Source organism: Tupaia chinensis, unplaced genomic scaffold, assembly GCF_000334495.1.
Source record: "Tupaia chinensis unplaced genomic scaffold, TupChi_1.0 Scaffold000273_1, whole genome shotgun sequence".
Lineage (NCBI taxonomy): Eukaryota > Metazoa > Chordata > Mammalia > Scandentia > Tupaiidae > Tupaia > Tupaia belangeri.
The window spans coordinates 2592675-2603008 of record NW_006159755.1 but is presented as its reverse complement, the minus strand read 5'-3'; the positions used below and the strand labels follow the sequence as shown (position 1 = coordinate 2603008).

The 10334-nt window shown below is 57.2% G+C and overlaps 2 protein-coding genes across 2 annotated transcripts in view; both read right to left on the bottom strand.

The window, feature by feature from the left end:
• LOC102477988 (pecanex 3) overlaps positions 1 to 4744 on the bottom strand; it is a gene marked incomplete in the record, with an annotated part of 17076 nt that extends 12332 nt beyond the window's left edge. Inside the window, 11 exon segments of the mRNA XM_027772436.1 lie at positions 629 to 806; positions 1152 to 1296; positions 2195 to 2345; positions 2485 to 2577; positions 2696 to 2801; positions 3006 to 3115; positions 3267 to 3358; positions 3678 to 3788; positions 3894 to 4065; positions 4262 to 4294; positions 4572 to 4744. Coding sequence (XP_027628237.1) covers positions 629 to 806; positions 1152 to 1296; positions 2195 to 2345; positions 2485 to 2577; positions 2696 to 2801; positions 3006 to 3115; positions 3267 to 3358; positions 3678 to 3788; positions 3894 to 4065; positions 4262 to 4267 — 1164 coding nt within the window.
• PCNX3 (pecanex 3) overlaps positions 4539 to 10334 on the bottom strand; it is a 9538-nt gene continuing 3742 nt past the window's right edge. Inside the window, exons 7-15 of the mRNA XM_027772384.1 lie at positions 9868 to 9988; positions 9605 to 9783; positions 9072 to 9162; positions 8536 to 8671; positions 7143 to 7303; positions 5930 to 6083; positions 5557 to 5652; positions 4972 to 5084; positions 4539 to 4725 (exon numbers count right to left, since the gene is read on the bottom strand). Of these exons, the coding sequence (XP_027628185.1) occupies positions 4539 to 4725; positions 4972 to 5084; positions 5557 to 5652; positions 5930 to 6083; positions 7143 to 7303; positions 8536 to 8671; positions 9072 to 9162; positions 9605 to 9783; positions 9868 to 9988 (1238 nt within the window). The remainder of the gene's footprint in view (positions 4726 to 4971; positions 5085 to 5556; positions 5653 to 5929; positions 6084 to 7142; positions 7304 to 8535; positions 8672 to 9071; positions 9163 to 9604; positions 9784 to 9867; positions 9989 to 10334) is intronic.

Genomic DNA, 10334 nt, shown 5'->3' with positions numbered 1-10334 from the left:
GAGTGTGATGTGATTGCATCCCATTGAGGGGTGCTTGCCCATTCTGTCTCTCTGGGAAGCACACATGCCCCTCTGGCAATAAAAAGACTTGAGCCCACTTGGGGTCCGAGACACCACTGCAGGCCTCCAGTAAGTGTAAGAATATTTGATCCTTTGCTCAAAGTGACCCTACAGCTCTGAGCAGAGAATCTCACAAATGGGAAGGGCATCTGTATACAGTCAGGCCCTGGGGGCTTCCAAGACAGCTCTAAAACAGGACCATGGTTAGCATAGGGGTAGAGGTCAGATGCTAATATACAGAGGACAAGACTAGGTCCTCACTATCTCAACTGTCCTGAGAACTTAACTGTTGTGGAGTCAGGCCTGGGTTCAAATCCTAGCTGATTCCCAATTCCCAGGATGACCTGAAGCAAGTCAACCTCTTTAAGCCTCTGCTTCCATTCTGCGAAGAGCGGGAAGAGGTAACTCATTTCTTGAGTAGCTGCTGCAATGGCCCACAGTGGGACTGACATACAGTGGCAAGTGACAGGGCCACTGGCCCCTGGGAAGACCCTCCTCCCCCAGGCAGAAGAGTTCTGCTCTGGTCCCGTTGCATAGCCTGGAGTCTGGGCCACAGCCACTAGCCCACCTTGCTGCAGAGCAGGGACATGAGGAAGTAGTCGAGCAGAAAGCCCTGGGAGAGGCGCGGGTAGTCAAAGTGGAAGAGCAGGACGGTGAAGGCCAGGGTCAGGTACTGCTGGGGCGGGCAGCAAAAGGCCGAGCGCAACAGCTTCAGTCCAGCCACGGTCATCAGCAGCGCCCGGCAGCTGTGGGTGAGGGGCAGGCATTGGGTGTCGGCGGGGGGCCTAATGGGCGGTGGGTACAGGTGCCCCACTCCTGGCCCGAGAGCCACCCAGGCCTTGGCCCTGCTGAGCTGGCCCCTGCTCTTCTGGACCAGTGCTAGTCTCTGCCCCTCTAAAGGGGATGAGGAAGAAACCACTGTTCTGAAGGTGGGAACTGCGTCAATGTGGCGCATCAGGAACTGAGGTCCTACTTGAGCTTGCTGGACAACTATAGGCACAACTCGTCCCCTCTCTGGCCTCCGTTTCTCCACCTATCAAGTGGGAATGGCAATGGCAGGGGTGAGACAGTGGGGGTGAGGTGGTCCTCACTAGAGGCAGAACTTGTCTGGGTGGCTGACGACAGTGTGGGCATCCACCGTGAGGGCGTTGAGCACCACCGCTGGGTAGATGAGGTACTTCTCGACACACTGCAGGCCAGCGTACAGCTTCTCAAACCACATCACCTGGGCGGCACCTGCAAAGATGAGAAAGGACTGTTGGCCCTCCACGACTTCTCTTCCCTAGGACCCTGCAGACTGACAACTTCAGGACCAGGATGGGAGTGCAATCTCAGTGAGAACCTGGGAGGGCAGGCAAACCACAGGCTGTGGTGTCCTGGGTCCCGAGACTCAGGAGTGAAGCCAGGGAATGGGTCAATCGTTGGCAGCTCAAATGAGGGCAAGGAGCCCCGGCAGGCCAAGGGCTCTACATGCCACTGAGCATGCCACAGGCTCTGGGCAGGTGTTCTGCCCTGTTTTGCTGTCTGAAGGCTGACAAGGAAATCTCGAATGCCTATGGGAGGCAGGCAAGGGCCACGGCAGGTGGGCTCGGGGGGCCCCAGTGCACAGTGGACCCAAGCTGCAGGGCTTTCCTGAAGGGGAATTCCCCACTGGCTCAAGATGTGCAGTCACACAGGCATTCAGGCCGGGGAGCAAGTTCTCCCACTGTCCAGGAAAACAAGGAACGTGGATCTTCCCATCACAAATGAAGCTGTTTAAACCCACGCTGGAGAGTTTTTAAACTATTATAAGCCCATTGAAAATGTGCATGAGGCAGATGGCAGCCACGGGTGGCCAGTTTGTAATTCTGCACAGAAGACCCTTCCCGGGGTCTGGAATTCTACTTGTCCCATATTCTCAGACAGCAAGGAGGGCAGAATGGCAGCACAGGCAGGGAGAGAGCCCAGGGCTGAGCTGGGCAGGGAAGAGGGTGGGCAAGAGCCCAGTAGGCACAGAGGGCAGGAATGGCGGCAGAGAAGGTGTGTGGGCAGAGGCTGCCCCCTGCTGGCAATTCTGAACCAAGAGGACCAATTCTCATGAGGCTGTTGGGCTCCAGCCCAGTTGACCAGGTGCAAGAGGGCAGTGGGCACTCACCACGCACTTCGTACTGGCTGTACTCCAGAGGCTTCAGCACTGGCTGTGAGAGGCAGAACCAGGGCAGCTGTTTGCGGAGCTGCGGTAGCAGGTAATGTGTGAAGAAGCCCACGGCTCCAGCCAGCGCGTATAGCACGAAGCCCAGCACCGACTACAAGGGAGAGGCCAGGGCTCAGTCGGGGGCCTAGATAGGGCTACCTGGCACATGCCGGGCAGGGGCCACCCAGGACCCTCAGGCTGAGCAGGATCTTGCCAAGACAAAGGAAAGGGACAGCCTGGGCCACACGAACCTTCAAGGCGATGAAGACAGTGCTGGCACTGATGGCAAAGGTGAGCACAGCGATGACCACGCACATCACCAGGTCAGAGTGCAGGACCTCACGCTGCAGGGTCAGAGAGACCAGCTTGGCTGCCTGCTGCCCTGAAGCTGGCTATGCTCCCACCCTGGCACCCCCAGACCTGCCAGTGCCTCCCGGCAGAGCCCACACTTCCACTCCTCACCACTGACTGGCGCATCTTATCTGGCAGGGGGTCCGGGGGCTCAGCCCGGGCTGTCTCCAAACTCCTTTCCTCCAGCTCAGGGAAAAGCTTGCTTCGGATCAGAGACCTGTGAAGTGAGAATGAATCAGGGGCTGGAGCTAGGGAGGCCACCCCTTCCTCCCAGCCCTTCCTCCCATGGGCCCCGCGATCCAGAGACCAGGATCAGACAGTTACAGGCATGTGTGCAGACCCACAGACCCTTGAACCCTTGCCATGCAGATATAAACACACATACACACGTGTGCGCTAACGGGCACATGCAGACACCCACCAGAGCACAGTGGGGTCACTGCTCTGCCGGCTCAGGTGGTAGGACAGCGCCACCAGGAGACCACAGAAGACGGAGAAGAGGACAGGGACGTGCTGCTCCGGCCAAGGAGTCTGGGAAGAGAATCCATGCTGGTCAGGAGAGGTGAGGGTAAGCATGGAGGGTGTCCCCCATTGGAGAAGCCATTGCCGAGCCCAATTCACAGCCCCGTCCCAACAACCTCCGTGGGCTGCAGCAAGTCCCCCACCCACAGGCCACCCCTACCTTGATGGCCCCAAGGCAGAAGCCGTAGAGCAGAGCAGCAGCCAGCAGGCTGCGGGATAGACTGAAGACTGCAGTGAGTGGGCTGGTGGCAGCTGTGTGGAGGGGAAAACCAAGTAAAGCCCAACTCTTACCTGCTGGCATGCCCACCCCACCCCCGCCTCTGCTCTGGAACCCCAGAAGCGAGCTTCCCGGGACACCATCCCAGCCCACAGTTCTTGGCTTCCCTCAGCCCCGAGAGGCCTTCAGAGCCTCTAGCATGGGTTTAAACCACTTGCCTGGGGAGAAGAGAGGCAGAGACAGGGTCCTTGAACCCATGGTACAGATGTGGGAGAAGGCTCAGAAAGGGCTGGAGCCCCGGCCTTGACCCATGGACCCTCTCAGCCCCACCTTGAATCCCTGTGGGCAGCATACCTGTTCCCCCAAAGCCATGCATATCTATCTGCTCCAGCAGGTACATGAGGCAGGTGTTGACCTGGGGCAGGAGGCCCAGGAGGAAGACGAATGGAAAGCACAAGGTGAACACTGGCGGGGAGGGGAAATGAAGGTCTAGTCAGCCAGTTGGCTTCCTTGGCCACGCCTCCAGGGCCACACACGCCCCCCCACACCTTGGCCCTGCCCCAGCCTCACCAGTGGCCACATCTCGGGCGCAGAAGAAGAAGGAGGCGGAGAAGAGTGTGAGGCCGTAGAGGGAGACAGGTGGGAAGGGCTGAGCTGAGCCTAGGGCGTCCAGCAGCCAGATGAGCAGACAGCAGATACAGAAGTAGACAGGCCGGCTGTATGCAATCACCCAGTTGTGGCCCTGGGGAGGCAGCCCATGAGGAGCTGGGCCACCCCATGGACCACTGTCCAGGAATGTGCACTCAGACATGGGGGTGGGAAGGTGGCTACAGGGGTGATGAGGGAGCCCTGCCCCCAGCCTGCCTCACCCTCCTCTCCACCTAGCCCAGCCCCTTTTGGGGCCTCCTGGCAAGAGGCGCTGCTCCCTGGGTACTCACGTGCATGGGAGATGCTGCGTCAGGCTGGACACTCTGCAAGAGACAGAGCTGTGTTGACAACGAGAGCTGGCCCCCACAGGAGAGTCAGCGGCCTCAGGACCCACTTGGCTCTACCACTGGGCAGTAGTGAGCCACCAGGCAAGACCCTGAACTCCTGAACTGTCCTGAGGCTGTTTTCTTACTTGTAAGACAGGGGGCTTGTTACAGGGTAACTTAAGCACCTTATCTAACCTCAAAACTGCAGTAGTGGGAAGGGGAATGTCTGGGGAAAGGTTGGTCAGGGAAGGAGACCCAGGGATCCAGGTCTGACCTTCAGCAGGGAATACTGGCAAGAGGCGATGACCAGGCAGAACTGGAAGACCCAGATGTCAGTGAAGAAGCCCTTGAGCAGCAACAGGTAGCCCAGGAAGGCAACAAGGCTGCTTAGCCCGACACCGAAGATGTTCTCCACCACCCCACGCGTCCTGCAGAGACAGCTGAGTCAGGGTGCACCCCTCCTGCATCCTCTTCTAGTAGAGGAGGGGAGATAGGATTCTGCCCTAATAGCCCACGCCAAGGTTCTGCCCATGCCAGCCTTGTCCTCTGAAATGTCCAATCTACGACCTTGCAGGGAGCAGACCTGGCTGTACCTGCTCCAGAAGAAATCCCGTTGTTACCTTGCAACCCCATCTCTGCCCTCTCTACAAGCTGAGTGCTCGAGGTGCCATCACTCCTGGGACTTGCCCCCATCCACCTCCTGCTGCCAAGTAACCATGTGTGCTACACTGTGCACACCACCACAGGCGTGCAGCGTTATACACCTGGCCACAGTGCTCAGAGAAATCTACATGGACAGGAGGCCAGGATAAGGCTGCTAGGCCCAAGTCCTCCACAACAGATGACAAAGCCACATGACTTCTCCAGGTCTAGGTTTCCCCTTTCCCCTCTGAGAAATGGGAAAGGTGAGACAAATAACTCGTGAGCTTATCCCTCCCCCCCCCAGGAAGATTTTTGCTATAGGGGGTGTGCACTCACCAGAGAGACAAAGAAAAAGCAAGAAATCACACACATACACACCCCCAGGGAGGGATGGGCAGGCTGCAATCCCTTCCCCTCCATTCTCTCCTCTTAGAATTTTGGGCATGCACACACACAGTATTTGTTTGAAGCCTCCGGGTCTGAGACTCAAGCTGCGGTCGACTAAGTGGGAGTCCAGCGACATAACGGTTACACCCTCTGCTGGTCCCACTGTGAACTTTTTTAAGCACTCAACTTTCTAATCAAATCTAACACAGCAGCAAATAAAAATAACTGACTAGGGATAGTTTGCTTTGAGCAAGGCTTTGGGAGAAACAAGGGGCTGCTCCCTGGGTACTCACGTGCATGGGAGATGCTGCGTCAGGCTGGACACTCTGCAAGAGACAGAGCTGTGTTGACAACGAGAGCTGGCCCCCACAGGAGAGTCAGCGGCCTCAGGACCCACTTGGCTCTACCACTGGGCAGTAGTGAGCCACCAGGCAAGACCCTGAACTCCTGAACTGTCCTGAGGCTGTTTTCTTACTTGTAAGACAGGGGGCTTGTTACAGGGTAACTTAAGCACCTTATCTAACCTCAAAACTGCAGTAGTGGGAAGGGGAATGTCTGGGGAAAGGTTGGTCAGGGAAGGAGACCCAGGGATCCAGGTCTGACCTTCAGCAGGGAATACTGGCAAGAGGCGATGACCAGGCAGAACTGGAAGACCCAGATGTCAGTGAAGAAGCCCTTGAGCAGCAACAGGTAGCCCAGGAAGGCAACAAGGCTGCTTAGCCCGACACCGAAGATGTTCTCCACCACCCCACGCGTCCTGCAGAGACAGCTGAGTCAGGGTGCACCCCTCCTGCATCCTCTTCTAGTAGAGGAGGGGAGATAGGATTCTGCCCTAATAGCCCACGCCAAGGTTCTGCCCATGCCAGCCTTGTCCTCTGAAATGTCCAATCTACGACCTTGCAGGGAGCAGACCTGGCTGTACCTGCTCCAGAAGAAATCCCGTTGTTACCTTGCAACCCCATCTCTGCCCTCTCTACAAGCTGAGTGCTCGAGGTGCCATCACTCCTGGGACTTGCCCCCATCCACCTCCTGCTGCCAAGTAACCATGTGTGCTACACTGTGCACACCACCACAGGCGTGCAGCGTTATACACCTGGCCACAGTGCTCAGAGAAATCTACATGGACAGGAGGCCAGGATAAGGCTGCTAGGCCCAAGTCCTCCACAACAGATGACAAAGCCACATGACTTCTCCAGGTCTAGGTTTCCCCTTTCCCCTCTGAGAAATGGGAAAGGTGAGACAAATAACTCGTGAGCTTATCCCTCCCCCCCCCAGGAAGATTTTTGCTATAGGGGGTGTGCACTCACCAGAGAGACAAAGAAAAAGCAAGAAATCACACACATACACACCCCCAGGGAGGGATGGGCAGGCTGCAATCCCTTCCCCTCCATTCTCTCCTCTTAGAATTTTGGGCATGCACACACACAGTATTTGTTTGAAGCCTCCGGGTCTGAGACTCAAGCTGCGGTCGACTAAGTGGGAGTCCAGCGACATAACGGTTACACCCTCTGCTGGTCCCACTGTGAACTTTTTTAAGCACTCAACTTTCTAATCAAATCTAACACAGCAGCAAATAAAAATAACTGACTAGGGATAGTTTGCTTTGAGCAAGGCTTTGGGAGAAACAGGATCACTACAGTCCCACTTTGCTGCATCTTGGAGGAACCTAAAGAAACACCTGTGCAGGCAGGCTCTGCCAGGGCACCCTCAGCTTCCCCAGAAGTCAGGTTCTCAAATGCCGTGCCTGCCTCCACAGGTCCGCAGAAAGCCAGAGCCCAAGGGATTTTAGGAATCAGAGAAGCAGGTGGGTCCTCACCGGTCTAGCAGGGCCAGCAGGGCAAGCCGCTCATAGCGTACAGAGGTCCAGCGGCCGGGAAGAAGCCAGTACTTGTAGCTGTGCTGGGCACGGGGTGGTGCCTCCTCCATCAGCGTCTGCTCCTGGGATTCGTGCAGGGAGTCCTGGTCCAGCAGGTCAAACTGCAGTCCCCACAGCCGCGACCATCAGCCCTGCCGCCCCCCATATGATCTGTTGCCACCCACCCCACCCAACACACTGGCCTGGTCAACCATTTCCTTCAGCACAGAAAGTCCCCCCTGTTTAACAGTCCCGAGGCCTGCCCCGAGTCCCCATCACAAGGGCCTGGTCCTTTCTCTAGGTTCCTAGGGTACGGTCTGATGGCTGCTGGAGCTGCTGCGGACTGAAGTCTGGCACTAGCTCCCACTTCTGTCTTCCCTACCCAGGCAGAAGCTCCCCCTTCTTCCCAGACTATGATACTCACTTTGGAAATGTTACCCTTCCGACAGAGTCGCCGCTGTCACTCTGACCATCCTACCTTGGAGCACAGAGTACCTGGCCCCAAGGACAGACCTGGGTGCCAACGCCAGAACTGTGAGGGCCTGCTGAGCGCCAGACCGCTTGAAGTTTCTGTGCCCTTTGTTCAATAAGCATTTATGAGGCTCAGCTGCGGACTGGCCCTACACTGGGCTGTGAACACATGCACCGAGGCAGAAGCACAGCCCCTGCCTCTGCAGGTAGTCGTCCACCGCCTAGCAAGGACAAGGCAGTTTACCGCACACAGGTGTTTAAAAAAAAGCCCGGTGAATCAGAAAGGGCTCTGCGCACCACTCATAGACTACTTGTGGCCTCAGGTGTTAAGATATGTGGCTCCTCCTTTTGTAATTACTCTCTGAGGCCACTTATCCATTCCTAGCGCTTCTGATATTACTAGGCTGCCCACAAAACTATTGCCGAAATTGGGATACTCTTAGGAGTAAAAGAGGATACTACTAATAACTATGCTGAGACAAAGAGCATTAACAGAGAACGCCCCCTAACCGGACACATGTAAAGTGCAGAGCACAGGGAACAGCACAGTCACCCTCGGGCTATCTAAACTGCCACTCTTACAGACAGCATTGTTAACACGCCATCCTTGTTAACTGCAGGCCCTTCAGAGATTAGGAAGATTCTCCAGACAGGTTTGTAGAACAAGCCAATAAATGACTTAAGTCACTCAGACCCAGGGCCTGTGCCCCTCTGTCAGGTACCCACGGTCAGGACAGACTCAGTAAAGGCCCTGGAGCCCTCACTCAGTGGGGTCTGTATCCCTGAGGGTGCCTGGGCAAGCTCTCGACTCAGACAAGGCTCAGTGATCTGTCCACCCCCGACTCCCTCCTGTGTGAACAACCCTCCCCCAGCCGCTCCTCACCTCTGGGATCTCCAGGGGCACCCGGCGCACCTGCATGCCCTGCAGGACCACAGGCCTTGGCTGGAGCAAGTTCAGGCCACCAGTTGCCTCAGGGACATCAGCTGAGTGGAAGCTGGAAGAATGCGAGTGGCGATCCCTATGGGTAGAGGCAAGTGGGTCAGAGTCATGGGACTTGGTAGGGCTGAACGTCCCATGACCAGGGGACTCAGGGACAGAAAGAAGGAATGAGGAGAGAGCACATAGCAGAGGACCCCTCTCCCAGGGCCTGGTCTGTGAGTTGTTGAGGCCACACTCCTTCATCTTCCTTCAGCAGCCCTAGGCTTACTGGAAGCCTCCTGCTTGGGGGTTACAGAGCCAGGATCCCTGCAGGTCTGTCCTTCACTGCTTCCCATCCTCCTGCCCTCCCATTCCTGAGCTGCTTCTGACCCAACTCAGCAAGGGAGAGAAAACTCCAAGCTCAGGGTACCCCAGTCCCAGCCCCAGGAAACATAGCCCATCAGGCAGCTGGTCCAGAAGAGACCGAGCTCAGGACTCACCAGGCCCCGTTCGCTGCCTGCTCCCCTTGCTGCCCTACAGGGTTCTCGTAGCCACCTCCAGCCAGCCCAAAGGTGTAGGAGCGCCGCACACCTGGGGCAGGGGTGAGGCGTCTGTGTTAGGGAGAAGCAATGCACAGCCCACGTGTGCATTGGGGGCATCAAATGAAAAAGAACATCTTGCTGTGACTCCTAAGGAAGCTGTGACTCCCATGGGGACCTAGAGCTGGATGGGAAAGGGCCCACAGGCCAAGAGTCTGGGCACTGTGGTCAGCCCACCCTGGGTTTGTATCTCCATCATATCCCTCGCTCAGCCTGACTTCAGGGTGAGCCTTGGTTTCCTCAACAGCAGGAAAGGACAACTGAGGACAACGTCAGACAGTGTGAGTGGAGCACTCGCCACAGGGCCGAGGAGGCAGTAAACGTAAAACAGCCAAGGCTGGTGCTGGAAGAACACAGCCCGTTAACTGGAGACAAGAGGTGGCAGTGGGCAAGCTGGGGTCAGACGCTTGGCAATAGATGGAGAAGAGGCTCACCACTCTCGTCGTAGAAATAGTGCACAGCGCCCTCGGAGGTGTCATCAAAAGTGCAGGCCTCGTGCACGTTGGCCCCCGCACGAGTGAGCAGCAGCGAGGAGGCAAAGTGCAAGGCAGAGGGCAGGGTCAGCGCCCGGGAGTGGGAGGCGGCCCGGCCCCGCTGGGCCTCCTGCAGGCTGCTGGGGAGAGGGAGCTCCAGGGTCAGCACCAGTGAGAACCCACAGGCTCCCTCTGCCTCTCAGCCCAGTGGTAAGGAAGCTCACCTGGGTGGCGAGCCCATGACAGAGGCTGGAGGGGTGGGGTTGCTGCCTGCATTGTGACGCCTCCGGATCGCCTGGGTCCGCCTCACGTTGCTCGAGCGGTCCCGCTGGCCCGTCTCCTCGGCTGTTGCCCAGAAAGAAACCCTAAGTGTAACTGACAGAAGCCTATCCAGAGTCAGAGCGTGGGGGCTGGAGGCATGCACTCCAGCATAGAGTTGAAGGTCAAATCTAATCCTACCACACCCTGGCCCTGGGGTCCAGCTAGGGCACCTAGCCACCTCTGCCTTGGCTTCCTCACTTGGAAATAAATAAGGACGACACTGATCCACCCTGTCCCACCAGTGGCCATGAGGATGAAAGCAGACAATGAGACTCCTCAGGGAAGAGGGGCTTAGGCCCTCGCTGCAGAACTAGGTGGCCAAGCCCTGCTTACTTGAGAGGTCTGGCAGGCAACACTAGCCAGCCCCTGA